The sequence below is a fragment of the Podarcis erhardii genome (genome assembly GCF_964252035.2).
Source record: "Podarcis erhardii genome assembly, chromosome: 5".
Lineage (NCBI taxonomy): Eukaryota > Metazoa > Chordata > Lepidosauria > Squamata > Lacertidae > Podarcis > Podarcis erhardii.
Window position 1 is genome coordinate 35905218 of NC_138509.1, and position 26216 is coordinate 35931433.

General features: G+C 41.7%; 1 protein-coding gene across 2 annotated transcripts; it reads left to right on the plus strand.

Annotated features, from left to right (window-relative positions):
• STAMBPL1 (STAM binding protein like 1) lies at positions 1-26171 on the plus strand. 2 transcript variants are annotated; one of them, XM_081861888.1, is made up of 11 exons: positions 1-257; positions 11923-12003; positions 13399-13616; positions 16337-16412; positions 16906-17001; positions 18188-18521; positions 19279-19403; positions 20655-20792; positions 22971-23083; positions 24680-24779; positions 25847-26171. In XM_081861888.1, the coding sequence occupies exons 1-11, from the start codon at positions 255-257 to the stop codon at positions 25901-25903; spliced, it is 1341 nt and encodes a 446-aa protein (XP_081718014.1). In that variant the 5' UTR covers positions 1-254; the 3' UTR covers positions 25904-26171. The 2 variants fall into 2 exon arrangements, with proteins under 2 accessions (XP_081718014.1, XP_081718015.1); XM_081861889.1 differs by having other exon boundaries at positions 11923-11991.
• Positions 26172-26216: the final 45 nt, after the last annotated feature.

The window sequence follows — 26216 nt, forward strand, 5'->3', positions numbered from 1 at the left end:
ACGGCAGCAGGAGCCCTGCTGGCGGCATTGCGCTCGAGAGCGGCGCTCGCGGCGAGAGATTGGGGCGCGCTCCGCCCCCGGCGCGTGTCACGGATTAGGCGAGCCGAGCAGCGGGCGGCGGCGGCGGCTGGGCTCGGCCTCGCTCATTGTTGGGCCATTGTGGCGGCGGCGACCGGCAGCTGCCGCCCCTTCTCTCTAGCCGAAGCCCTCAGGCGAGGCGGACTTGACGCGACTCTCCTGGCAGCCATGGCTTTATGGTAAGCTGGCGCGCTTTCTCCTCTTCGAAGGAGAGGTATCCCCGAAACGGGGATGGCTTTGCTGCAGAGAGATGGAGGGCGGCGACGGGGGGCTGCGGGAAGGCAGCCGGAGGGGGGGGCGCGCATCTGGCCGACCCCTCCCGGAGGCGCAGGGCTGGGCTGCAGGCACCTTGCGGCCCCGTTCCGAAAGGGCCGCTCTGAGGCGTTGACAAGGCGCCGAGCCTCCGCCCGACCAACCTGTGTGCCTCGAGGGGCGGGGGAAGGCTCGAAGCCCTTGTCCTCCTAGCTCCGCCTCTTGCTGCCACAGCCGGCGAGGAATCTCGAGCTTAGGGCATCGGGAAGACGGGCTCTGTGGCTGAGGCTGATCTGACAGATCCCTTTCCCTGGCCATTATTATATACAGTACCGCGTTTCCCTAGAGCATCGCCGCTCGCGAACACGCTGGGCTGGAAAGGTGCTCTTTGGTTGCATGATCGGGGTGGAGTTGATCTGGACAACGGGGCGGGCGGCAGTTCCCGCCCCCTTTGAAATGTGACCGAAATGAAGCAGCTTCAGTCGTTTCCAGATGCCATTTGTTTTTAAAGGGACACTTGGAAGGGAGTGCACATTTCAGAAACAACATTATAGATCTCTCTCTCTCTCTCCCTCCCTCCCTCCCTCCCTCCCTCTCCCCCACTCTTCTCTTTTTAAAAACAGACTCCACAAATCCCTTAACAGGCCCACTGGGATTTGCAAATCCACATAAGGATTTGCTACCCCATCCCCACCTCCAAGCACCCCTCTTTCCTGGTAAGTGGCGTTTGCCCTAGGGATTTTATTGCATCTGTACCTCAGACTCATTCTTCACTTAAGAGCTGCAGTTTTCTCTTTGCCTGCCCTCAGCACTTTCGCTGCTATGTTATTGATTCCCCAAGGACTTGCAGGTTGCATCAAGATGGCCTTGAATGCAATACAAATACCTTCTGGCCATGGGGAGAAGAAAGCAATCAAGACAATAAGGTGGAACTGAGAAGATGCTCAGGGAGAATTTTCACCCTCTCTCTATCATAAATGGCTTTCCTTCTTTCCTTTCCCCTTTTTATAGTGAGTACAGTATATGACCTTTATAACTTATCACGCCATTACATATATATTAGAGTTACTAATGTCAGGATTAACACAAGATTCTGTTCATACTTGGGTTCAACTGTAAATTGAACAGCAATTAGCACTCTACCAGGTTTTTGGCCTGGTAATTGCTCTTGTTCTAACAGGCATTTTCTCCAGGGATGTGTTGAAATATTGCCCGTAAATAGCATTGCCAGAATATGAAAAATAAATGTCTTAAGAAAGTGAGAAAGGAGCAACAACTGTGTGAAATTGCGCTGTCTAGAATCTTGTATTGCCTTTCAATAGATAAAGGCTTGGCATAACCCTAACCTAGCTTGCTGTAATGTATTTTAGTAGGCCAACTAGATGTAAAATTGATTGTATTTTAAAATATTGCATAATGATGTCACATTTCTGGACTGGCTCTCCAGACAAAGGATAATTCATAAGATTAGCAATTAATAGGACTGATACAACTGTAAGAATAGATTAGGTCTTGAGAAATTCAGAAATCCAAGTTGAAAAGTGCTGTCAAATTCTAAATTGCTAAGAATGTGACTAGACAGCCACAGTTACAGATGTCATAAACTGGGATTCTAGTGATAGAAGCTTTTTTTTCTTTTTCTTTTTTAAGAAAACATATACTGTATCTGAATTTGGAGTTTTCGTTGTTGGGGCTGTTGGTGTTTGGACTATATAAAGCTGAAAGGTTTGCCAATATTTGCTTATTTTTAGCAGCTATGCTAATGTTCAGTGTTAGGAAACATTTTAAGATCATAACAAATTATATTCCATTGCTAAATGTGCTCACTCAAAAATGACCTATCTCAGTAGAGCCTAGGAGCAGTTTACATAGTGAATCAGTGCAATGAAATCATGAGTTTAGTGAATTCTGATGCGGTTTTGAATGTGACTTAAAGTTGAGTCACACAACCCTCTCAGCATGTTACCATCCCCAGAGAATACTCGGCCAACAATGAGTTGACTTGGGAGAGCAGTGTGACTGCTGCTGGCAAGCGCTGAGTTTGGCACAGTCATTTTAGAGAGTTGGTAGCAGTCATGTTTCTCCCCCTGGCCTAGTAACTTGTCCTCTTGTTTCTAAGTGGTACTTAATGCAGCTAGCTCTGTCTGTTTTCTAATTGGAAGTAGAAAGTTTTTATTCTATTAAGCAGTTGTTGTCGTTTAGTCGTGTCCGACTCTTCGTGACCCCATGGACCAGAGCGCGCCAGGAACTCCTGTCTTCCACTGCCTCCCGCAGTTTGGTCAGACTCATGTTTGTAGCTTCGAGAACAACCATCCAACCATCTCATCCTCTGTCATCCCCTTCTCCTTGTGCCCTCCCAACATCAGGGTCTTTTCCAGGGAGTCTTCTCTTCTCATGAAGTGGCCAAAGTACTGGAGCCTCAGATTCACGATCTGTCCTTCCAGTGAGCACTAAGGGCTGATTTCCTTAAGAATGGATAGGTTTGATCTTCTTGCAGTCCATGGAACTCTCAAGAGTCTCCTCTAGCATCATAATTCAAAAGCATCAATTCTTTGGTGATCAGCTCTCACTTCCATACATCACTACTGGGAAAACCATGGCTTTAACTACACGGACCTTTGTTGGCAAGGTGATGTCTCTGCTTTTTAAGATGCTGTCTAGGTTTGTCATTGCTTTTCTCCCAAGAAGCAGGTGCCTTTTAATTTCATGAGTGCTGTCACCATCTGCAGTGTTCATGGAGCCCAAGAAAGTAATTGCATATATTTTCAATTTAACAAGGGTGGTGCATGTACAGAAGGAAACCTCATGTACACATCCCTTGCATGGGTTGAAATTATGTGCTCAAAAGTATACAGTGGGCATGTTGTCTGGCTTTGGATTCTTCTGTTTAGATTCTGTGTAATTCCAGGTATGGGACTGGTTACTGTACAAAGCACTTAACATTCATTTGGAGGAAGTGAACATAATTCATTTGCTACTTCCTGTGTTACCGAAGAAGAGGATCTGTAATTTAGCTCTCCCCTCCAAACCCGAGCAGGTGATCTGAGCTGTCAGGCTTTGCAAAGTGGCCATCTGTTGGGTGGTTTTGTTGTTGTTTAGTCGTTTAGTGGTGTCCGACTCTTCGTGACCCCATGGACAAGAGCATGCCAGGCACTCCTGTCTTCCACTGCCTCCCGCAGTTTGGTCAAACTCATGCTGGTAGCTTCGAGAATACTGTCCAAATATCTCGTCCTCTGTCGTCTGTGTTTGCATGGCACACTAAACCAGGGTGCTGAAGCTCAGGTCTGCAGACCAAATGTAGCTCATCAGGCTCTTCTTTCTGGCCAGGCCACACCCCTCATTGTTTCTACTTCATACCTTAGCTTTGTGCTGATAACACCAAGGTTGCAGGTTCGATCCCCATATGGGACAGCTTTATAGTCCTGCATTGCAGGGGGTTGAAGTAGTTGATCCTCAGGGTCCCTTCCAACTCTACAATTCTATTATTCTGTAAGTGCTTTTGTCATGTAGTTCAGACCAGCAAAATGGTTAACACTATTGTTAGTTTCTTTTTAAAAAAATATTTTTATTAATTTTTTTCCCTCATAACAAATATCCAATATCAATAACATTCATTTTCCAATTTCTCCCCTCCCTATTGACTTCCCTCAGCTTCCATTTCTGGTTTATTCTGTCAAACGTTACATCCTGCTGTTTGTATATAGTATAATGTTGTCACATTGTTAAATTTCTTGTTCTCTGTAAATAAAATTGTAAATGTTTATTTAAAACCTGCCAGGGAGTCCATGTCTGTTTGTTTTTTCGTTTCTGCAAATACTGTATGTTGTAAAAGGTTCCCATTCTTTTTCGAAATCACTATTGTCCTTTTCACGCAATTTGGCCGTTAACTTTGCCAACTCTGCATAGTTCGTCAACTTTTATTGCCGTTGTTCTTTTGATGGTATTTCTCCAGTCTTCCAGTTTTGTGCTATTAAGATTCTTGCTGCTGTTGTGGCATACATGACTAATGTCCATTTTACTTTCAGTAGCTCTTAAATACCTAACAAACACTATTGTAAGTTTCAAAAAGGCTGATTTCACACAGTCATTGCTGAATGTTAGACTAAGTTTTTAGCTAAGAGCAAAAAAAAAAACCAGTCTCAGTTCCAGACTGCAAATGCAACCTCTGGTAAAGCAAAAGCAAGCACTTTGGAACTTCTTCTCTTGGGTGCATGAGATGGGAGCAGAAGAGTATGTGAGCCCAGAGTTTGAGGCAGCTCATTATGGAGTGCATGCATAATTCTAACCTGTAATCTAACACCAAGGCTGCCAACCTTTTAGGGGCTGTGAGCACATTTGCAAGCTAGAGAAACACACACACGCGCGCACACACACACACACGGTGCATCCAAGCATACACCACAGCCTATTCTATTGGCTACAAGAGAGAAATCTGTGTGGAGAAGGGATAGGACCTGGTGGACACCAGGGAAGGCCTTTATGGCTGCATGGGCACCCATGGGCACAACATTGGTGGTCCCTGTTTTCACGTGATGTCCTGATGTGCCCCAAATGTCAGTAACTGTTGACAGCCGGTGTATCAGAATGTTAGATTTTGATCAGGAAAATTTCTGGGTTCAATTTTCTGCTGACCCATGCAGTTCAGTAGGTGACCTTGAGCTCCATCTAACCTACATCACAAGGTTGTTTGTGAGGGTGATATCAGTTAAGTCTTGGGCATGTTGCCTTGGGCTCCTTAGAAGAAGGATGGAATACAATCTAATAAATAAATTAGATTTTTTTTTATGGACTAGTATCTACTGCATATATATATTTGTTTCACAAACTAGAACTGCATATAAGCTGTTCCTTTTAAAAATGGGGGGAACTTCCCCCTCCTCCCAAACGACATGTTACTTTTGTGTTATAATAAGGGTATTGCCTACCAACAGGCCATTGGTTAAAATCCCATTGCTCACATGAGTGTTATTAGAGGATACACCAGTCTGCTAGCTATGAGCGGATTAGGAGCGTATTGAAGTAATGGGATGCTTAGAATAATCATGCCAGTTGACCTTAAAGAAGTTTGTAGCAAACAAGCATATGGAATGAACTCTTCTCCATGAGCTGAAGGTCACCTTCTTTTGATACCTTTGCTCTGAGTCAAGTTTAAAAATCAATGGAATGGTTTACCTTGATACAGAGGCAGCATTCGTCAGTATCTTTTCTACACACAATAAACAACCAGGGTAACCTGAGATCTAACTACTTCCCTCTTGAAGTAGTTCCCTCTACATGATCTGTTTTATTATGATTTTGCCACACACACACACACACACAGACAGCTCATAGTCACTTCTGAATAAGTATGCAGAGCACTGCATTGTAAAATCAACTAAACTGTTGTTAGAAAGCAGACATATTAAATGATTGTAATAAGATTTTACAGTACTTTCAACTGACAGAAGTGGTTATATATCTTAATCATGTTGTCATCTATAATGTAACTGCTTAAGCTTTCATGGAGCTAATCTTAGAGCTCACTTTGTACATTCAAATGCAGTTTGCTGCCATTTTAATGTTTGACATTTCTGCATAATTTGATGTGAATATGTATCAGTTGAATGTTTGCGTGCCTCTGTTTGCTTTGTGTTATTGATTTGGCTTGACATGTAGTCTACTTTCTTCAGTTACTAAGTTGCTGTTTTTGTTATTATTATTAGCCAACCTTCCTACACATGCACTGTATCAGAAATTCGGTGTGCCCTGGCAGCATAAAAGGAAATAATTATCTCTGTTAGTCATTTGCCTAGTCATCAGTGGGACTATTTACAAACTCAAAAGCTGCAACAGTGAAAAAGTAAAAAAGTATCCCCAGTTCTGAACAACTTATATGGATACTTATATAGTTACTTATATAGATAACCTGTAGCCACCTAGTTGACATTGCTCAGGAATTCTAAGAAACTAACAAATTGGTGCAGTTTTCAAAGGTTCAGTCTGCCAAAATGGCATCCATTTGTATCCAAACACAGATAAAAGCCTGCTACTTGATTGCAGGAACCATCATGCAAAATTTGCTTATAACATTCATAGCAATCAGACAAACAAATTTCCACAATATAGGTTGGAAGATGAGGGATAGGCACTTGATCAAATATATTAATTATGTTAAGATACATTAACTGTTAAAACAATAAAGTCATGAGCAGATAGGAAACTTATACTAATTACAAAAACAAATTAGTTAACATTATGATACAATTAAATTCACTTAAAAAAATATTTATTTATTCCGTACGTTTATATCCCTCTTTTTCTCTGTGATGGAACTCAAGGCAGCATACATGGGCTTCCCAGGTAGACACTGACCAGGCACAGACCTGCGTAGCACAACCAAGGCAGCTGTCTCATGTGCCCTCAAATCATGCCTGGAGTCATTAGACAACTTGCTATAAATTTAAACAGTGCTAGGTAGGGTTTCTATAAACCAGAGCTTTCCAAACATTTCATGTTGGTGACACACTTTTTAGATGTGCATCATTTCGCGACACAGTAGTTCAGTTTTACTAGCAAACCAGAGGTTAAACCAGGCATAGGCAAACTCGGCCCTCTAGATGTTTTGGGACTACAACTCCCATCATCCCTAGCTAACAGTCCCAGTGGTCAGGGATGATGGGAGTTGTAGTCCTAAAACATCTGGAGGGCCAAGTTTGCCTATGCCTAGGTTAAACTAACCCCTTTCCAGCTCTGGGAGGAGCATAGGGAGTGTTCATGCGGCACATTAATGTGTTGCGACACACGGTTTGGAAAGCTCTGCTATAAATGCTAACTATTCTGCAAATAGTTCTTCTTTTACTTTTATCCTGGAGCATCAGGGCCAGCCTTTATTTATTTAAAATAAAATAAATTAACAACAGATATCACAGAGGTAATTCTCATTCCTGCAGCAAGCAAGATAGAATAATAGGTATTCTTTGGCAGTGGTCTTTGCCACTGATAACTGACTGCTTTCCTGTTCAGATACACCAGTGGTTTTCAACCAATCTTCCATGGCACCCTGGGGTGCCTTGAGTGATGGTCAGGGATGCCAGGGGCAACACTGGTCTTTGTTCCTTTTTCCTTCCCTTCCTTCCTCTAATGCCTTCACACATCTTTACCTCCCAAAGGCTTGCACAGCTGTTTGTTGCAGCATCCCTGCCTACAAGCTCCCCAGGCAAATGGTGCCTCTGGGGCTGGTTAGGGGGTGCTTCCCAGGCCCCTGTGGGGCAGTGTGAGGAGTCACCTCTCCTTGGGGCAGCAGCTGCTGCCTGGAGGACTCCCAAGGAGAGGGGAGAAGGAAGAGGGAGAGGATGCTGAGGGAACACTCCACAAGGTAGGGTGTTCGAAAAAGGGTGAGAGGCTGCCAGCTCTGCAGGCAAGGGCAGACATAACTGGGCTCTTGAGCTCCACAGGGGTGCCACAAAAAGAATGTAGTTGGTCAAGGGAACTGTGGACTCAAAAAGGTGGAAAACCACCCACAATTACTCTACGTGGCCAGCTGGAAAAAACTTTCCTTTCCTTCAAGTTTGCCCCTAATTGCTGCAGGGCCAGGAGGAAGAATCTCCATTCCTGCAATTTCTATAACCTCTTTAATTTCATTATGGCATTAAGCTGACACCTGTGTGGTGGCATCCCTGACTTCATGGAATCTTTGATCATATTTGACTGCATCTTTTGCTTCTTTGGTGATCACTTGCAGCCGAGTAAGATTGTCTTCTATAAACACGGTTTTAAAAGTGAGTCTCTATGTGACTGTGGAGGCCATTTCTGGATCCACAGGTCTTTCCACAGTGGGGACATACAGTAGGTTTCTGGGCAGGAGTTGATCATGGTGAGGGTTTGCCAAGCGTGCCTTCCTCTTAGCACTTTTCTCCCTTTTGTCCTGAGTTCAAGCATCTTCAAAACCCATGACACCTTTGGTAAAGGCTGTTCTCCAATTGGAGCGCTCGCAGGCCAGTGTTTCCCAGTTGACTGCATCTAATAATGGATAGTTAGTTGACAATATTTGATCAGTCAATTGACCCAAGTGGCAATTCTATAAGTAAGCAAGGCTCGTCAGATTTGTGGTGCTTGGGATGTCTGGGCTTCCTCTATGCATAAATCAGACGGACTAGGAAGATAAAATGGCCACTCTGAGTAATGACAGCTGTTGCAGGCAAAATTTGCAATGGTGCAAAGCAGAATAAAACTGGAGAAGGTAATAGAAACAGGGCCAAGAGTGCAGGGGACAATCAGCTTCAATAAAGACAGCTGAGAAAAATAATATGCTGGGACAGTAAATTTGTCCACTGCCAAGGGAACTCTCCCAAACCAGAATGCCAAAGCTAATTTGTGTATTCTGCTTAGGACAGGCGTGGGGGACAATTGACTGATCAAACAGTGCCTGTTGAGCAGTCAGTTAACTTCAATCAGTTACTTCATGCATGAAAATAATGCCTACCTTTTTATTGTATACTATGAGATTGTTTTGTAACAATGACAGAGAATAAAGGCTCTATTTCTGAGCCCTGCAAATGCTAAGTTACAACTTACCCTGTAATTCCTTCTAAATGCATTCCACGCTCTTACCTTCCTATTAACCACATGACCTAGCTCAAGGGTGGCTAACCATTTTTATTTTTTTCAGTCAAGGGCCACATTCACTCTTGACCAATCCTCTGGAACAGGTATTGCTGCTCCACACACTTGTATGCACATCCAAAGGCACACTGCCTCCCTCCTCAGCTGATCCATGCAGTCTGATGATGAGGTGGCCTCCATCCACCCCCATTTTTTTTGCCACAGTCGCCAAAATCAGTAGAGTATGGGGGGGGGGGGATCAGAAACGTTTTCTTAGAGGACCTGGATTAGAATGCCAAAGGGACAGTTAGCCACCCCATCCTAGCTTCTCCTACTACCTAGATGCTGCACTGCCAGCTCTGAACAGTACAGGTTTACAGTTCAATAGGGAGCAACACACACAAGCAATTTCACATAAGTCACAAGTTCCCGTTTATCAGTGGACTATCACTAAATCCATTGCATTTGATGTGGTGATGTTTTATCAAGTGCTCTGAAACAGTCAGCAATATAGTCAGCCTCCTGCAGGCTCTGTAGGCTCTGAGAGAACTTCGGTTTTCAGAATAGGTGATGAAATAATTATGAGAGATCTTTGGGGGCACTCTTTACCAACTCAGCTTTTTCTCTGCTATCAGATTATTTGGACAGTGTTTTTATTATTTTGGAGGAAGATGGCACACGGTGAGATAATTGGATAATGTCAGCGTTGTGATAGCAGAATGACTTGAATTGTTATTTGGTTTTGAAAATAATGTGTCGATTTATAGACACAGATGTCTTCTGTTTAGGAGAGAGAGATGATGTAAATACATTCTACTGAAAGTATTGTTGAACAACCTATAAATAGCCTATCCTTCAACTCAGTTTGCCAAAGCCAGTTAGGCAGTCAGAGCAAGTTTTGTTGAAATGAAGGGGGCTGAGTGCTGGAGTTAGATACTCCAGTTCTATTAAAAGATGATAGAAGATGAATGCTTATTAAAAAGATTTTTCAGAAACTTTGCAGAGCTATTTTTACACGGTCTACAGTTCCACCTTAGCCTGATCCTGTCAGATGCTATTTTGGAAAATAAGAATATAGGTTCATGTGCCACGATTTCTGTGGCTCCTCAGAGTGAAGAGCATGGCACTGAGATTGCATCACAAGAATTCCAAAACATGATAGTACAGCAGCTTGATAGCACTGTGCTGATAACAACCAGTAAGCACCACTGCATACAACAAAGCAAAATAATTTTCAAGCCCACCCTCCAAAATTTTGGGAAGATTATTGAAGTGCATATGAATTGCTAAAGTTGGAATAAACCTTACTTTCATCTTGGGATAATCAAGTGATAATGCTGTTTATGGCTGCAAGGTGAAATTACTGCTTAATGGTCCAGAACGGTTGATAGATTTTTCATTAATGGGAGCTAATTGTTAGGAAGTAGTTAGAGAATGCTGAGTGTTTTGACTAAGAGTTAGCAGAGCTGGGAGCATTACACCAGCCCTGCTAAGGGGGAAGACAACTGATGCAAGAGGGGTATGTGCTGCTGTGTGTGCATGTGAAGAGAGAAAAAGAAACCACTTTTGGAACAGGGCAGGATACAAAGAGAGAAGCTGTGAATGAAAGGCTGGAAGCATTTTGAAGTGCCAGTGCCTTTCCAGGGATCTGGTGTGGCATAGTAGATATTGCCTCTTAGGACAACCACTGCTTTCATGTATGCTCTGCTTGCATATTTGTACATAAGCCAAACATTATAAAAATCTCTTCCCCAAAGGAAAGCAAAACCTGGGAGGTGATTTTCCTGGAACTTTTCACCTCTTAAAGAATATGGAACAATATCAGCATGTAGCTCACAGTCCTAGTAAATCTGAGTTAGCATTTTGCATATGCTTATTTTTACTGGCTAAGGTATCTATAGATAGCATTTCCGATGTCTGGTTTTGTCACTTCTCTAAATCTACCAGGGTGCAGGTGGAAGAACCAATGAGGCTTGCAAACTTGCCTGTTGATGTTACTAATCACGTTGTTCCTTTTTCAAACCCTGTGTTTTGTTTCTTTGTCTTCAAAGGGTTTATGCGGCTGGGGGGGTGTTGTTGCTGAGCTCACAGGGCTTTTTTTTTGCAGAATCAAGCTCCAACATGCTTGACATTTCCATGCTTGACATTCTGAGATAATGACCTTGGTTTATATGAAGAGAGATCTCAAGGGCTTTTCTGCTGAGTTAAGGTTATGTGAATCAGGTACAGGTATATTTCAGTAGAGCTGCGAATTGCTCCCCCAAAAGTAGTTAGTCCTACTGTTATTTATATGGTGAAAGGGATATATCAACAGACCTAAGGTATGGTGTATTAAAGACTGTCTACCAATGCATGATAACTAACAGTGTATGTCTTGCCTGGAAAAAAGTAGTGAAGGAACAAATGCTTTCTTACACTTTACATATTTACTTTGTGCAGTAAAACAGAGAACTTGGCTCTTGCTGTAGTGCATTGTCACATATGATATATTGCTAGGAAGGAGCCTACCATGAAAGTATAGTTGTTTTCTTTGTTTAGGGTGCAATCTTATGACCCCTGGGAGGGCTTGGGGCTGTGCTAGGGGAGGACCAGGAAATGGCTTGGATTTAAAACTATCCTAGTCCCCTGATGTGCCCCCAAAGCAGGGAAAGCTTGAGATCACGACACCCCCCCAAGCACTTTTTAGAGGGCAATAGCGCAGTGTGAGAGTGCGGCACTCAAAATGGCCACCATGATCTCACATGAAACAATGTGATGTCCCAATTTTTCCAGGGCAGTTGGTAGGTATATATCCAGAAGATATGGCTACCTTTGAAATACAGGTCAGCAAAGCCATGGTGCTTTAAGTACCAATCTATGGATTCATGATTCATGATTCATATTTCAAGAGACAAATGCTGGTTGGTTACAGCATCGTCAGTATATTTCCTTGGAACTTTGTCATTGGCGTGAGATGTTGGATGAGACTGCTGTTGAGCACTGTATCTTTTCCCATTCTATTTTTGTGGCTAGATGGAAGGACTGGAGAGGAACAGTAAGCTTGGATTGCAAGCACAAAGTAACATGGAACAACCATTCACTGTAAGTTCATTGGTAAGTGCTAAGGGCTGATGCTTCATGATGCATGGAAAGCTGCTTATCAGACATGTCTGCTTGAATGGTGTGGCTATTGGCTTGAGCCTGTTTTTTTGTGAAGCAAGCATCCCACTCAAGCTCAAAATACACCTTGGAACATGTTGTCCATCTTTCAAAAATGTATTGAGTTGGCATAAAATAAAAAAAGTTTATGAATGCTACTTCTTACCCTCCATCTGGTCCATAACTTTTTACTTTTACTGAACTCCTCTGATAATCATATCATTGTTGATAAGTTATCCTAAACCACTCCTTTAAAGCCTTGCTAGGCCCAGACATAATTAAAAATCACAACTTTTAAGGCTTGCGGTAGACATGACAGAAGATGTGGGGCTGCTGCTAAAAATAGGACCATCCTCTCCTCTTTTCCCCCTCCTCCATAATGTCTACTAATACATAATGTATGGTGAGACACTGTCACAGTGAGAGAATATCTTTGCTACATTTAAGTGGTTGCCACTTGGGGACACAGGGAAACTCTCAGCATGGTGGCCTGATGCCATGTGCTTAAATTGCGAGGACGAGGCAGAGATGCAGGACTGCTGTTTTCTTCAGCAGTCTTCCTTTCTCACTATGCCTTTGCTTAAGCCTGAATCATGTCTCAAACTTCCCATATTACATTCCTGTTTATGAAAGAGGCTGAACAGAGTGGCTAAAGGTAAAGGGACCTCTGACAATTAAGTCCAGTCACGAATGACTCTGGGGTTGCGGCGCTCATCTCGCTTTATTGGCCGAGGGAGCCGGCATACAGCTTCCGGGTCATGTGACCAGCATGACTAAGCCGTTTCTGGCAGACCAGAGCAGCGCATGGAAACGCTGTTTATCTTCCTGCCAGAGTGGTACCTGTTTATCTACTTGCACTGTGTGCTTTCGAACTGCTAGGTTGGCAGGAGCTGGGACCGCTGACCAAGGCTCAGTGGTTTACACCACAGCGCCACCTGCATTCTGTTTATGAAAGAGGCCGAACAGAGTGGCTCCGGTTGGTTTAAAAAGTGGTGACTGAAAGCTTTATGATTCTGACTTGCGTATATGCAAATGTGAAAGACAACATTTCAGAACAACAGCAGCTGTGAAAAATATATCATAATGGGCATAAAGTGCACATCTCTTGCATCATTAAGCAAAATGATTTGGTTTTGAAAATGTGGTTGTGTGCATGTGCATGGAGTAGCTGGGGGTTGGTTTAATAGGATTTCCCCTCTACTATTTTGCAACAGCTCTGATGGAGCAAAATCGAACCATGCTGAAACCATAGGTTGCAACTGCTAATTGTGGCTCAAGATTTCAGCTCGAGTTCCTTGGATAAGTTCAGTAACCAAAGTGAAATGCAATTTGTGCTGTCTGTTTTAACAGAAAAGGCTAGCAGCTATACCTGACCACACAGATGTTTCACTGAGCCCAGAGGAGCGTGTACGTGCCTTAAGCAAACTTGGTTGTAACATCACAATAAATGAAGACATTACTCCACGGCGCTACTTCAGATCTGGAGTGGAGATGGAGCGCATGGCATCTGTATATCTGGAAGAAGGAAATCTTGAAAATGCCTTTGTTCTCTATAATAAGTTTATAACGTAAGGATTGGTCTGAAGTTATGGATATCAACCTGATCTTAATTTTTAGAAACGGCAATTTTAAGCCAGTGGAATGCTAAGCAAATGATTCCAAATGTGTCTGAAAAAGGGGTCTTGTTAGGCAATGACTTTAGAGCTCATCAAATATGCCCTCATTTGTTACAGGGCACCCAGAAGGCTTTCCTAACTTCTGCTTCCAAAATTCTGTGTTTTCCAAGCATGTGAACAGTAATTACTTTTATACCTGGAAAATACATCTTTCTCCCAGCTAGCGTGTCAGTTGTGAGGTGAACGCTGCATGCAATGCAACTGCACTAGTGCCAAAGAGCCTGGTAGAAAATGTATGTTAACATTAGTAGTGATAAACAACACAACCCTCACCTGGTGCTAGGGATTTTCACAGTTTTTGTTCACTCCATGTTTTTAAGTGATCCAACCTGATTCACACTTCTTGGATTAATATGCAGATCAGAACACAGTTATTTTTACGTTTTCACACTTCCCTCCATTTTTTGATATAGCTGTTAGCTCAGATGTGTATTCAACTGCCTCTTTTAGGCTAAAATGTGTATTTTAGGTAAAAAAAAAAACCTATTGAAATTGTATTTTACAGTAAAATGTGTACAGAAAATGCACATTTTCTTATGATTTTTAAAAAAACGAAATTGCAGAATCACGCAGAAATTGGACTGAATAGACTCGATGCAAAAGTTACATGAACTGGAAATAGACATCCTTTCATCCTTACCTGATGCCTCTACCATTGTGTTAATTTATGGGACAGAGAGTTTTCCTTTTTTTAATGTTTAAAGATGGAGCACTCAAAAATCAGGAGTTAGATGTTACAGCAAACTTGAGGCCACCATCTTAAACATCAGCTTTGTGTCCCTTCTCCTGTCCATAATGATAAAGAATATTCAACATACAGAAGAATTTCATTACTCTGTAAGCTTCCTTGACAATGATCTGCATGGATACAGAGAGACATGATATAATATTATGCATGGAATATCACATGCAGGCTGGGATGTTGGAACTTATAGCCTGAGAACATCTGGAGGGCACAGTGTTGGCTATCTGGCATTTGAGAAAGGGGATAGGGAAGAAACAAGACACAGGATGCTGTTTTCATGGGTTGCCTCATGTTTGACATACATCCCAGTTTCACAGTCAAAATTAAAGGAATCAGTCTGCAACCTTCCAGACCTTTTCAAATGCAGAAGAGTCTGACAGACTTTCCTTTAATTGAGATGAGACAGGCTCATCAGGCAGGACAGTAGGCCACCACTCATCAGAATGTGTGAGCTTTGGCTGCGCCATGCATTGCTGGAGTTGACTCCTGCCTTCAGCTAGTATTTTGCTAGAACTGATGGTTGTAAAAACTCAGGGAAAGTGCAGACATGAGGTACATATGAACTATGTGGCTGCTGTTGCATCATCACAAAGCTAGGGCTCAAACTGAGATGAGGGATTTCTACTGGGTGATTTAATCTTTCATGTTGCATTTTGAATACAGCTGTGTTCCCCCCCTCCACAAACACACACACACACACACACACACACACACACACACACACAGAGCAGCTTTTTATTTAACTCTTGTCATGCATCTTCAGTACAAATAACCAATGCATACCTTAATAAGCAGCCAGTAATTTCAATGGCCACTATCGCCATGCCAACGACTAATTTCATTCTAGCAAGCAACCTCCATCAACTTGAAACTGCAGTATTTTGCCAGTAAATGGGGATAGGGAGCCCTGCCAGTGTTTCCTATAGAGTCAATAAACTAGGCTGTCAGACCTGCTTCTGTTGCTGAGTCACTATTCCATCCCCTAACCTGCGAGTGAGTGAGTGGAAGCTCGCTGTGCCATTTTTGAATTCCTTTTGTGCACCTGTGCCTGCTTCTGGCACTCTCTTGGCAGAGTCTTTTTCCCTTCCCCAAGCCCAGCTTTGTTCCCAGACATACTTTAACACAATAGGCTGCATTATGGATGCAGACAAGCTGCTTTCCATGCTGCCTTCTCATTCACCCACCCCCACACTCACATCTGAGAAAAGGAAACAGAAGTCTTACAGCAGCTATGTGTTCTGGGGAAAGCCATGTGAGAAGTTAAATGGGAGAATATTGAAGCTCAGTAGTGGGTCATAAGCTTTTCACTCAGAAGGTCCCAGCCTCAGTCCTTCAGTCTAAATGTTCACAACTATTCAGACTGGGACACCTGCCTAAGTTTTGAGAAGTTGTTTTCAGTTGAAGTATTGAAATAGTGCTGGGCTAGTACTCCCGAGGAAAGAGGCAAGAAGAATTGAAATGGAGGGAAGAGAAGGATTGAAAAATTGCATTGTCAGTTACAACAAACAAAGAAAGTAGGTACACCAAAGGATAGTTCTAGTGCTTTGTTTTATTCATTATCTATAGTTCTAAGCATAGCATTGACTGCAATTGAAAAGCATTATTTTTCTGAAAGAGCTGCGTGAGAATGAGTGGCACTACAGCATAATAAATAGTAAACCAATTGTGCACTGAGAACCGACTGTAGAACTGCAGTGTTGTAATTTAAAATCCAAAGGTATAGAAAGCTGCTGTGAATCAAAAAAGGAACACTAGGTCCAGCCTCATACGATTTATGCAGCCAGCTTTTGTCTCTGCAGGAAAACAATGGTGTTGTGGATATTTCTCAGACATGCAAGGTGGAAAATGTGTGTGTCTCGTTTTCTAGTTTGTTTGTAGAAAAGCTGCCCTGTCATCGAGACTACCAGCAATGTGCAGTTCCAGAAAAACAGGATATCATGAAGGTAGAGTTGCTTTTTTAAAAAAATAAAAATATCGGGCATTTCAGAGGACTTCTTTTTCTTTTCATGAACCAATAACAACAGCACCACCAGCTCTACTAAGGCATTTGGGCTCTAAAAGCTGATGTTTCCATCGGTGCTGAGGGCTACAGTATGAACTCTGGGTTTGGAAGCCATGTTCTCCTATGGAGACCAGACTTGATACATTTTCTCGTGATTAAATTATGTTAGCCATTTTACCAAGGCAGCAGTGCCATCATGACCTTTGAAATCTATCAGTAGCAAACATAAAGGCAGTTAAGGCCACTGAACAGCCATGTCAATAGAGGCTGGTTCATAGCTCTGAGCCTTAAATTTTTTGTATTTAATTTTAATTTTATACCAATAGACAAATTGGTTATGAGATCAAGATGGTGATCTGGAATGGGAGGAAGGCAAGTATTTATATGCATGCATGCACTTATTTATTTCTTTATTTTAATTCTCTCTAACAAAGAAACTGAAGGACATAGCCTTTCCAAGAACTGATGAATTGAAGAAGGAGTTGTTAAAGAAATATAATGCAGAATATCGGGAATATATGCAAGACAAGGTAAATTCCACCAGAACATTTATATTGTATGTGTTTTTAATTATATGTGTACCCCATCATCAATATTCTGTATAACAAAGCTGGCAAATATATAAACCTTTAGTAAGGAACCCTATAGGTGAATGACATAATTTATTTAGCTTTTAAACATTTTGTGGTAGTGGTGGTAAGTAACACTGTTACTATTGATGATAATAATAATAATGTTAAAAATGAACAAAAAGTGAAACTGAACACTAACATATCAGCTATCTATTGAGAAATCAAAGTCATTTGTTACCTCTTGATCCATGGAAGTGTTCCACCGGATTGATGCAAACCTTTCCTCCATCCCCTGGCAACACAGACACACACAAGTAGGCAGCCATGCCCAAACAACATGGGTGCCAAGAACTGTACGGCCCACAGGCAATGCATCCATATTCTGCACTGTACTATTCCTTGCCAAAATGTTTGGCCAATAATCATAGCCAGCTATAAACGTGTGTCAGTTCCTTGACATTATTTATTTTTGCCATTATTCACTTCCTATGCTTGTGATCATAGAGGAAAGGATCCTTTCCGAGGCCCAAAATATGCATGATGGTGGCAGACCTATTAAATGAAAAGTTCTCATTTTCACTTGCAAAACAAGTGTGGGTGGTGCAACTGAAAGGGTCAGAGAGCTATGCAGTCAGGAGCAGGGTATTGGACAGTTTACCCAGAAGTCTGTTTCTTAAGGTCCAGTACCAGAAGTAAGCTACAGGCTGAAGGTTTGTTCAGCATTCTCCCCATCCCCATACACTCCTGGCCTTTAAATAGTACAGTGGTACCTCGGGTTAAGTACTTAATTAAGTACTTAATTAAGTACTTAATTCGTTCCGGAGGTCCGTTCTTAACCTGAAACTGTTCTTAACCTGAAGCATCACTTTAGCTAATGGGGCCTCTTGCTGCCATCACGCCGCCGGAGCACAGTTTCTGTTCTCATCCTGAAGCAAAGTTATTAACCTAAGGTACTATTTCTGGGTTAGCGGAGTCTGCAGCCTGAAGCATATGTAAGCTACAGCGTATGTAACCCGAGGTACCACTGTACTCCACTTTATATGTGAATGGGACAAGTATTTAAACAATTGGATCTGCCATGTCTAATGTGGTTTGAACCACTGTGGGCGGTACATTGGATTTTTTCATGTAATATATTTTTCAGGGCAAATGCAAAGCTGAATTACTCAAGAAGCTAGAGCAACAGAAACTGATAGAAGCAGAGAAGAAGCGGATTGCACAGATTCGTCAACAGCAGCTGGAAACAGAACAGTTTCAGTTCTTTGAAGATCAACTGAAGAAGCAAGAAAGAGCCCGTGATGAGAAAACTAAGGATAATTCAATTACATCTGAGCAGACTGATGGGAGCACGTTATCGTCATGCACTGCAACACATCTGAATAATTCTTTCCCCACAACAATTGCAAACAAGAGTGATGGACAGTCTCCTCCCATAAGTCGGGCCTTAAAGCCAGCTGCTACTCTAAGTGCTGTTCAGAGTAAGAGAGCAATTTTGTTGTTCTTGTCTTCTTCCTGTGTTATTGCACTGTTAGACTCTATAGCCAACTGTGTGGCTAAGGTTCACAACAGGTGGCATCCAATATAAATCGGAATACAGCCTCTCTTTGTTGCATAAGCCATTTGCCATAAGTAGAGGGCAACAAAAACAGGCGCAGAAGAAAATCACTGCTAGAAATGGGACAGTCACTTGCAGTGTCTTTATATCTACTCTGAATTCTGACTGTAGCTAGGTAGTGTATAAATTTCCAAAATAAATGAATAAATGCAAAATAAATTATTAAAAAAATAGCCTCCGAATTTGTACATGTATTCAAGTCAGTCAAGCGCTTTTTAAATTGTATTGTATAAGAGCATTTTAATACTGTAGACTTCTGCATAAATGTAAAAAGGTAAAGGACCCCTGGACGGTTAAGTCCAGTCAAAGACGACTATGGGGTTGCAGCACTAATCTCACTTTCATGCCGAGGGATGTTTGTCCATAGACAGCTTTCCAGGTCATGTGGCCAGCATGACTAAACTGCTTCTGGTGCAATGGAACACCGTGACAGAAACTGCTAGGTTGGCAGGAGCTGGGACTGAGCAACAGGAGCTCACCCCATCGTGGGGATTCGAACCACCGACCTTCCGATCAGGAAGCCCAAGAGGCTCAGTGGTTTAGACCACAGTGCCACCCGCATCCCTTACCTTACCTTTATCCCTGCATAAATGACACTCTAACTCTCTCTCTCTTTTTAGACAATGTAGCTGAAGGGCTGCGAAGTGTGGTTCTGCCCAAGGATCTTTGCCACAAATTTCTGCTGCTAGCAGAGGCAAATACAGTAAGAGGAATAGAGACATGTGGAATTCTCTGTGGAAAACTGGTACAGTTGAACCTTCACATTTGTATGGGGAAGGCACTTTTGATAGTACTGTATTTTCCTGTAATGAACTGATATCAGAGCAAAAGCAGATGTGGAGTGTAAGTGTGCTACATAATTGACTTTACTTCTCAGAAATTCTTACTGAACTGTGGTCTGCTGTTTGCCTTTTGGGGGAGGAGCATAAATCATTGATCTTAGGCAATGGGAAGCATGTAATGCTATTAAATCATTCTGCTGTGAAGTTAGACCTCCACGAAAGGATTTTTTGTAATGGTTTTCATGAAACACAAATGAGAATTTTTTGCAGGAAAACCAATATTAAATATAGTGGGAGCTAATGCTGTGGCATATCAGATTCTGTATATCAGATTTTGTGTGTATGTATGAGTGGAGAGAAATTATAGCAAATATCACTTAGCTATTATTGCTTGGATTTTGCTTCCTAGATAAATAATGCACACTGTTGCCTAATGTTCACTTTACACCAATAGTTAACTGCGAAATGGTATCTGAAATACGGCAGATATAGAAAGTACTCAACCTGGCACACAGGGGAAAACATACACAGATATTAAAATAATATATATTCTGGCTAGTAAGAAGATTAAAAAAAAATACTGCATTGTGAAACCCAACCCTATCTATGTTTACTGAGAAGTAAATTCCATTCGCAAGTGAGTGTGAATAAGATTACATACTAAGAAAAGGTAGCATTTCCTGCCGTATCTTTACATAAGCATGGCGCACACTGGCTGTAGCTCAGTGCTTTTAATGCAGAAGGTTCCATGTTCAGTACCAGGCATTTGCAGGTAAGGGTTGTGGAAAAGTGCTATCTGTATCCTTGGAGTCACTTCCAGTCATAGCTGTAAACTTTTCCCTTTTCTTGCGAGGAATCCTATTCGGAATAAGGGAATTTCCCTTTTAAAAAGGGAAACGTTGACAGCTATGCTTCCAGTCAGTGTAGAAAATGCCGAGCTAGATGGACTAAACCTTTGACTCAGTTAATATGGCAACTTTCAATCTTCCCTTTAAATGCTTGTCCAGGTATATAATATTTTAATATCAATGTTGACCTCCGTCATTGCTGCTTTGTCTGTTACTGTGATGAACCTGAGTATCGCTTGGTGTAAATCAGCACAGCAACTATGATAAGAGCACTAAAAACTGATCCGGTTGGTAATGGTGATGGTTCTGGGGGTCGACGTTCGGTGCTTGTTCCCAAAGCTATCTTGCCACGCTTTTATTTTACAGACCCATAACGAATTCACTATTACTCATGTGATAGTGCCAAAACAGTCTGCGGGGCCAGATTATTGCGACATGGAGAATGTGGAAGAGTTGTTCAGTGTTCAAGACCAACACGATCTCCTCACTCTGGGCTGGATCCATGTACGTATATACATAAATATGCTGTGGATCTCAGTGAAGAAATAGGCAGAAGACATTCCTTACAGAAACAATATTTTTGGTAAACTATTCTAAGGGTGTGCAATGGGGGGGGGGGATTGGATTTGTTTTTAAGCCGACGTCCTTTTTGCTTTATCTTCATTTTAGTTGCATTGGTTTATTTCCATTTTACTCTGGTTTAATTTTTCCATGGATTTCAGTGGAGACCCATCTTGTCTGCTACTGCCTGTAACATGGCACATGCACTGACATTTGTTTTTCACATTCGTTATTGTTTTATGCTTGTCGTAATGGAAAGTGAAAGGTAGTGCATTCAGTTTGTTTTCAAAATGAAAGCACTATCCCTAGACTATTCCTCCTTAACCTTCCTGCTACCCACATGTACCAAGTGTTCTGTAGCCCCTTAGGGCACTGCAAATCTTTCAACAGGTCTGTCTACTTTTGTTGACTAGATCTTCAGATTTGTTATGCCTACACAGAAGTGCTTATGATAGCAGGGCATATTGTCATCCCATTTTTTTAACAAAAAAATTCTTGTGTGACAGAAAGAGGCAGATGCATCCTTTAGGAGACATTATAAGTACTACTGCTTCTACTGCTACTAATAATGATAATGATACATTAAAAATATATATTCTACCAGTTTAATTAGGATACCATTAACCAGGACACGTTTTGAGCTTTAATTCAATTAATTAAAACATTTGTTTAAAATATTTTTGCTTAGGCAACTCTATCCAGACACAGAGATGGTTATGTGTTTTAATCTTTCTTACTGTTAATTGTCATTATTTTAAACTGATTTACTGATGTACCTTGAAACCGTTTAGATGTTTTATTATAAATAAGTGGTATGCAACTGTTGTTAAATAGGCAAATTAACAAATAGGCAAATTAACAAATAAGTCATTAAATGCTGCAGCCATACAAAAAAAAAAAAAAAAAAAGGCATTGCAAGAATATATACAACTCTAGGTAGGTATAGACACTGATCTTTTCAAAATTTAAATAGCAGTCACAGGGAAACAGTGACCAGGACTGTAGGGAGAGAAGACAACTTTTCCCCCAACACAGCGTTCCTGATTAAAATGCTGGTGTTATTTTGCAAATGTACCCCCGCCCCCAATTGGCCCTGGTAAATACGACTAACTGGCATATACTTTCAATGTGCATTCCCATTCCATATGTCTCACTTTCCTTTGAGTAGAGGTGGGCGCACATGCTCCCAGACCTGTTGCTCAGCATTTTGGGGGGTTTTTTTTATCATGCTATCAGTGTTCATACCTGCCCTTAGTGTTCCTGGCAAATGTTAGGCCTATATTTGAGTGCTGTGTGCTGCCTGAAGGGATCCATACAGAACAGAGCACATGCAGAAATCGAACGGTGACTGCTGAAATATGTTCAGCTCATGCCACGTTCAACCTCAAAGCCAAAGAAATGTCCTGAACAGTGGCTCAGGTGAGCTTGCCAGTTGGACATGTGCCAAAGCAATTAAATAATCACTTCAGTACGTGCCAGGCATTGCCTCCCACATCCCCCAAGTGCCTTGCAAGAAAACATTTGCTTGGGGACTTCCCATCCCATTTTGGGGGTGAAGTTTAAACTTCAGTCAGTCAAGGGGGAAATTCCTCTGGGGAGGCTGTTTTGTGATTGTCACAGGAGTCAGGCAATTAGCACTGTGCACTGTTTTTTCAGCTACAAACAAGAAAGACAGATTACATCCCCGCCTCCTGTACATCAATCGTTTGTATGTCTGACCAAAACAATGCAAATTATATACCTATACCTGCCAATTTAATTAAATTTTCCATGTAGTAGTTTGTCATTTTCTGCCCCTATTTCTTTGATATAGTTTCATGGTCAAAGGCTTTAGTTTTCTGTTCCTTTCAGTAATTTCCCTTTCCTTACCAGCCCACCTATGGTGCAGTGAGTAACTTACAACAGGTACCTTTGCTATGACTTTGAAGCACCCTCTTTGCTGATGAGAATTGTCATGCTGTCTGTTTGGGTGAAGGAAATAACATAAACGGTTGCTAGAAAATCATACAACAAGCCTTCAGACTAACTATGATTTCTCCTTGATTGTATTTGACCTTGATCTGTTAAAAAAATAATAATAATCCATCCACTAAGTAGACATTTTCCTTTCTTTCTTTGTAGACACATCCAACACAGACGGCATTCTTATCCAGTGTTGATCTTCATACACATTGTTCTTATCAGCTAATGCTACCAGAGGCTATTGCAATTGTTTGTTCACCAAAACATAACGAGTAAGTTATTTCTCTCTCTCTCTCTCTCTCTCTGACTCCATCCATCAGCAATGTTCAGAAAGATGTCTCTGTAATCAGCAAACTACAGAACTACAGACAAAGTGAAGGATTGAAGTACAGGTTTGAAGTACAGGGTTGGACTGGAACTGTATTGTAACTTGGACTGTAAATTAGACTTAATTCTTATTGTTAATTCATATTGGCAATTTTAAGTGGCAATTTAATTTCAGGGTCCCTGTTTTCTTTTAAAGATTTTGATTACTGTATATACTCGTGTATAAGCTGACTTTTTCAGCACATTTTTAATGCTGAAAAAGCCCCCCCTCAGCTTATACTTGGGTCCCACTTACTGTTTGCTGCCGCTGCTAGTGCCACCGCCGCTCTGCCAAGCGTGGCTCCTGTGCTTTCCCTTGCGAGCGGCAAAGGCTGTTACTGGCAGAGGAAGAGGAACAAGCAGCCTGAAAGCAGCCCTTTGGGGCTGCTCCTTCCTCCTCCGCCGCCTTTGCCGCTGTCGGCATTTCCCACCCTAGGCTTATACTCGAGTCAATAAGTTTTCCCAGTTTTTTGTGGTAAAATTAGGTGCCTCGGTTTATATTCGGGTCTGCTTATACTCAAGTCCATAGAGGTCCACATGCATGCATATCCTCATCCACTCCTCACTGGAGGCAAGTTACTGCGTTGGGTAATTTTGTGCTATAGGCATTTGTTTTTTTAACTCAGTTTATTTGGTGGGAATGTTAATTTGTAGGCATATTTATTTTTTGGTGCAATTTTGCTTTACTGTCGTGGGGAATGGAAAAAGGGAAATAAGGAGATGAACTTTATTTCAAGTGTTGAGCATAAAACTTGAACATACAAAATACGGCATTGGACCATGTAGCCCAGTGTGATCTCGTGTGGTTGGCAGTGGCTTCTCCAGGGATAGGTTCCAAAGCAAGCATCTCTGCCAGCTTTGTTACTTGATATCCTTCTGGTTGGAGATTAAATCTGAGTCTTTTTAACATGTAATGTGCAGGTGCAGTCAACCTTTATGGATTAAATTAAAAATTAAATGCTTAATCAACTGCAATTATTTTAGTCTGGTTTAGGCAAGTTCAGAATTTTCCACAGCAGGATCTACTTTTTGGATATTACTCTGCTCATGATGTCACACTGGATGCAGTGTGGCATCATTTGCATCATGTGTGTCCAATACGTGAGGCAGCAGTTACAATCCTACATATGTGATGCAAATGTGCTACAGAAATGACCCATTTCATCACTAGGAGAGAGGAAGTATCCTCTTCTCTGGTGAAGGAACCCGTTCTCCTTCTGGTGCATCATTTATAAATACAGTTGGGCAGAGCTGGATTAATCTTAAGCAACTTTTCTTTCATAGGAAGCTGTTACAGTTGCTGTATATACGTACCTCTTCTGCTACTGGTGCTGCATAGAATTGAGCTGTCCGTGTCTTAGTCCTCAGGAAATTGAAATGCTCCTCTGGCAAACTCCCTCATGCATCTGATTTTTCACACATTATTGAGACGTACATTTTTATTTTATTTTTTGCTCTGTTCTGTTTGCTTCCTTGGACATAATACTTTCTTTGCTTTCTAGCACGGGAGTCTTCAGACTTACTAATGCTGGCATGTTGGAAGTTTCTGCTTGTAAAAAGAAGGGCTTTCATCCCCATACCAAGGATCCTAGACTATTTAATGTAAGCATTACTTCTCAACAGTTTGGCTGAGTATGTCTGTCTGTCTGTGTGTTTGTTTGTCCAGCACAATGTCTTGCAGGAGTGAATTCCATAATTGTGTGAGGAAGCACTTCCTTTTCGTCTTCCTTGAATCTCCAAGAGGGAGAGAAGCTTCTCCCCATCCACTCTCTCTTATCATGCCCCTGTAACTCTTTTTCCAATTTAACAAGCCCCCAGTTCTGTAACCTTTCCTCAAAAGAGAGTTGTGCTCTGTCATTCTGGGTGTTCTCTTTGTTTGTTTCTGGAGTACGCAGAACTCATCTAGAAAGTGGGAGAGAGGAAATGTGAATTCTCCTTCCCCTTCACTGGAAATGTTTATTTTTGCCTGGTGAGGAAGAAGCGTAAACTGCATAGGTTTATATATGCAGCCCAGCTGCTCTGAACTAAAAGACACTAATTTTAAATTTAACTAAGTTAAAGTGTACTCTCTTCCATTTCACCCCATTGTTCCTGCTTTTTGGTCACAATTAAAGCACTAATTTTCCAACATCACAGACACCAAACATCCACTTTCATAAGGCTGCAGGAAAAAATTGTGGCTGGTCTTACATTGACCAAGATGTGATTTAGGCTGTATGCACAGCATTCAAAGCATATAAAATGTCCCCTCTCCCCCCACAAAAAAGCATCCTGGAAACTGTAGTTATTTAAGGGTGCTAGGCATTGTGCGTTGTGAAGGTTAAACTACAGTTCCCAGAATGCTTTGGGGGAAGTCATGTGCTTTAAATGTATGGAATGTAGGCAGCCTGAGACTGGGGAACTACTGCCTCCAATTTGATGTGTGAGTTACAAGAGATGGCAAGGCAAGGATGAGGAGGGAGAATGCTGCTTTATGGGCACCATGGTTCTTTTCCTCTGAACCAGCACTAACCTCCAGGAGAAGTACCATATTTTCAAACAGAAACACTTTCATGATCTGCTGTCTCTTAAACAGCATGTTCTTGATTGACTTCAGAGGCAATTTGCCTCTTGCAGCAGATTCCTCACTGACGTATATCCGTGATTGATTTTGGCGACTTCTTTTGCAGATATGTAAACATGTCGTTGGGAAAGATGTAAAAATAACTGTATTGGACCTGAGGTGATGTGGATGGGAAAACAAACCACCTCAAAAACAGCTGCCCAAAGGAGAACATGGCTGCCAGATTTTCCTACAGTGTTTTCCAAAAGTTACTGACATTTTATATTTGTACATTTTAGATTTAATAATTTGATATTTATTGCCCTTTCCCATTTTGAGGTTATTTTGTTGTTCTGTCATGATAGAGTTCATGGTGGCATTCAATCAGGATATGTTATTATGCTGAAATACTATGAAAATAAAGTGGACTTGAAACAGTGACAGTGATGGAACATTTGCAGCGCATCTGAATTTTCTGTCTTGGATTCCATGACTTT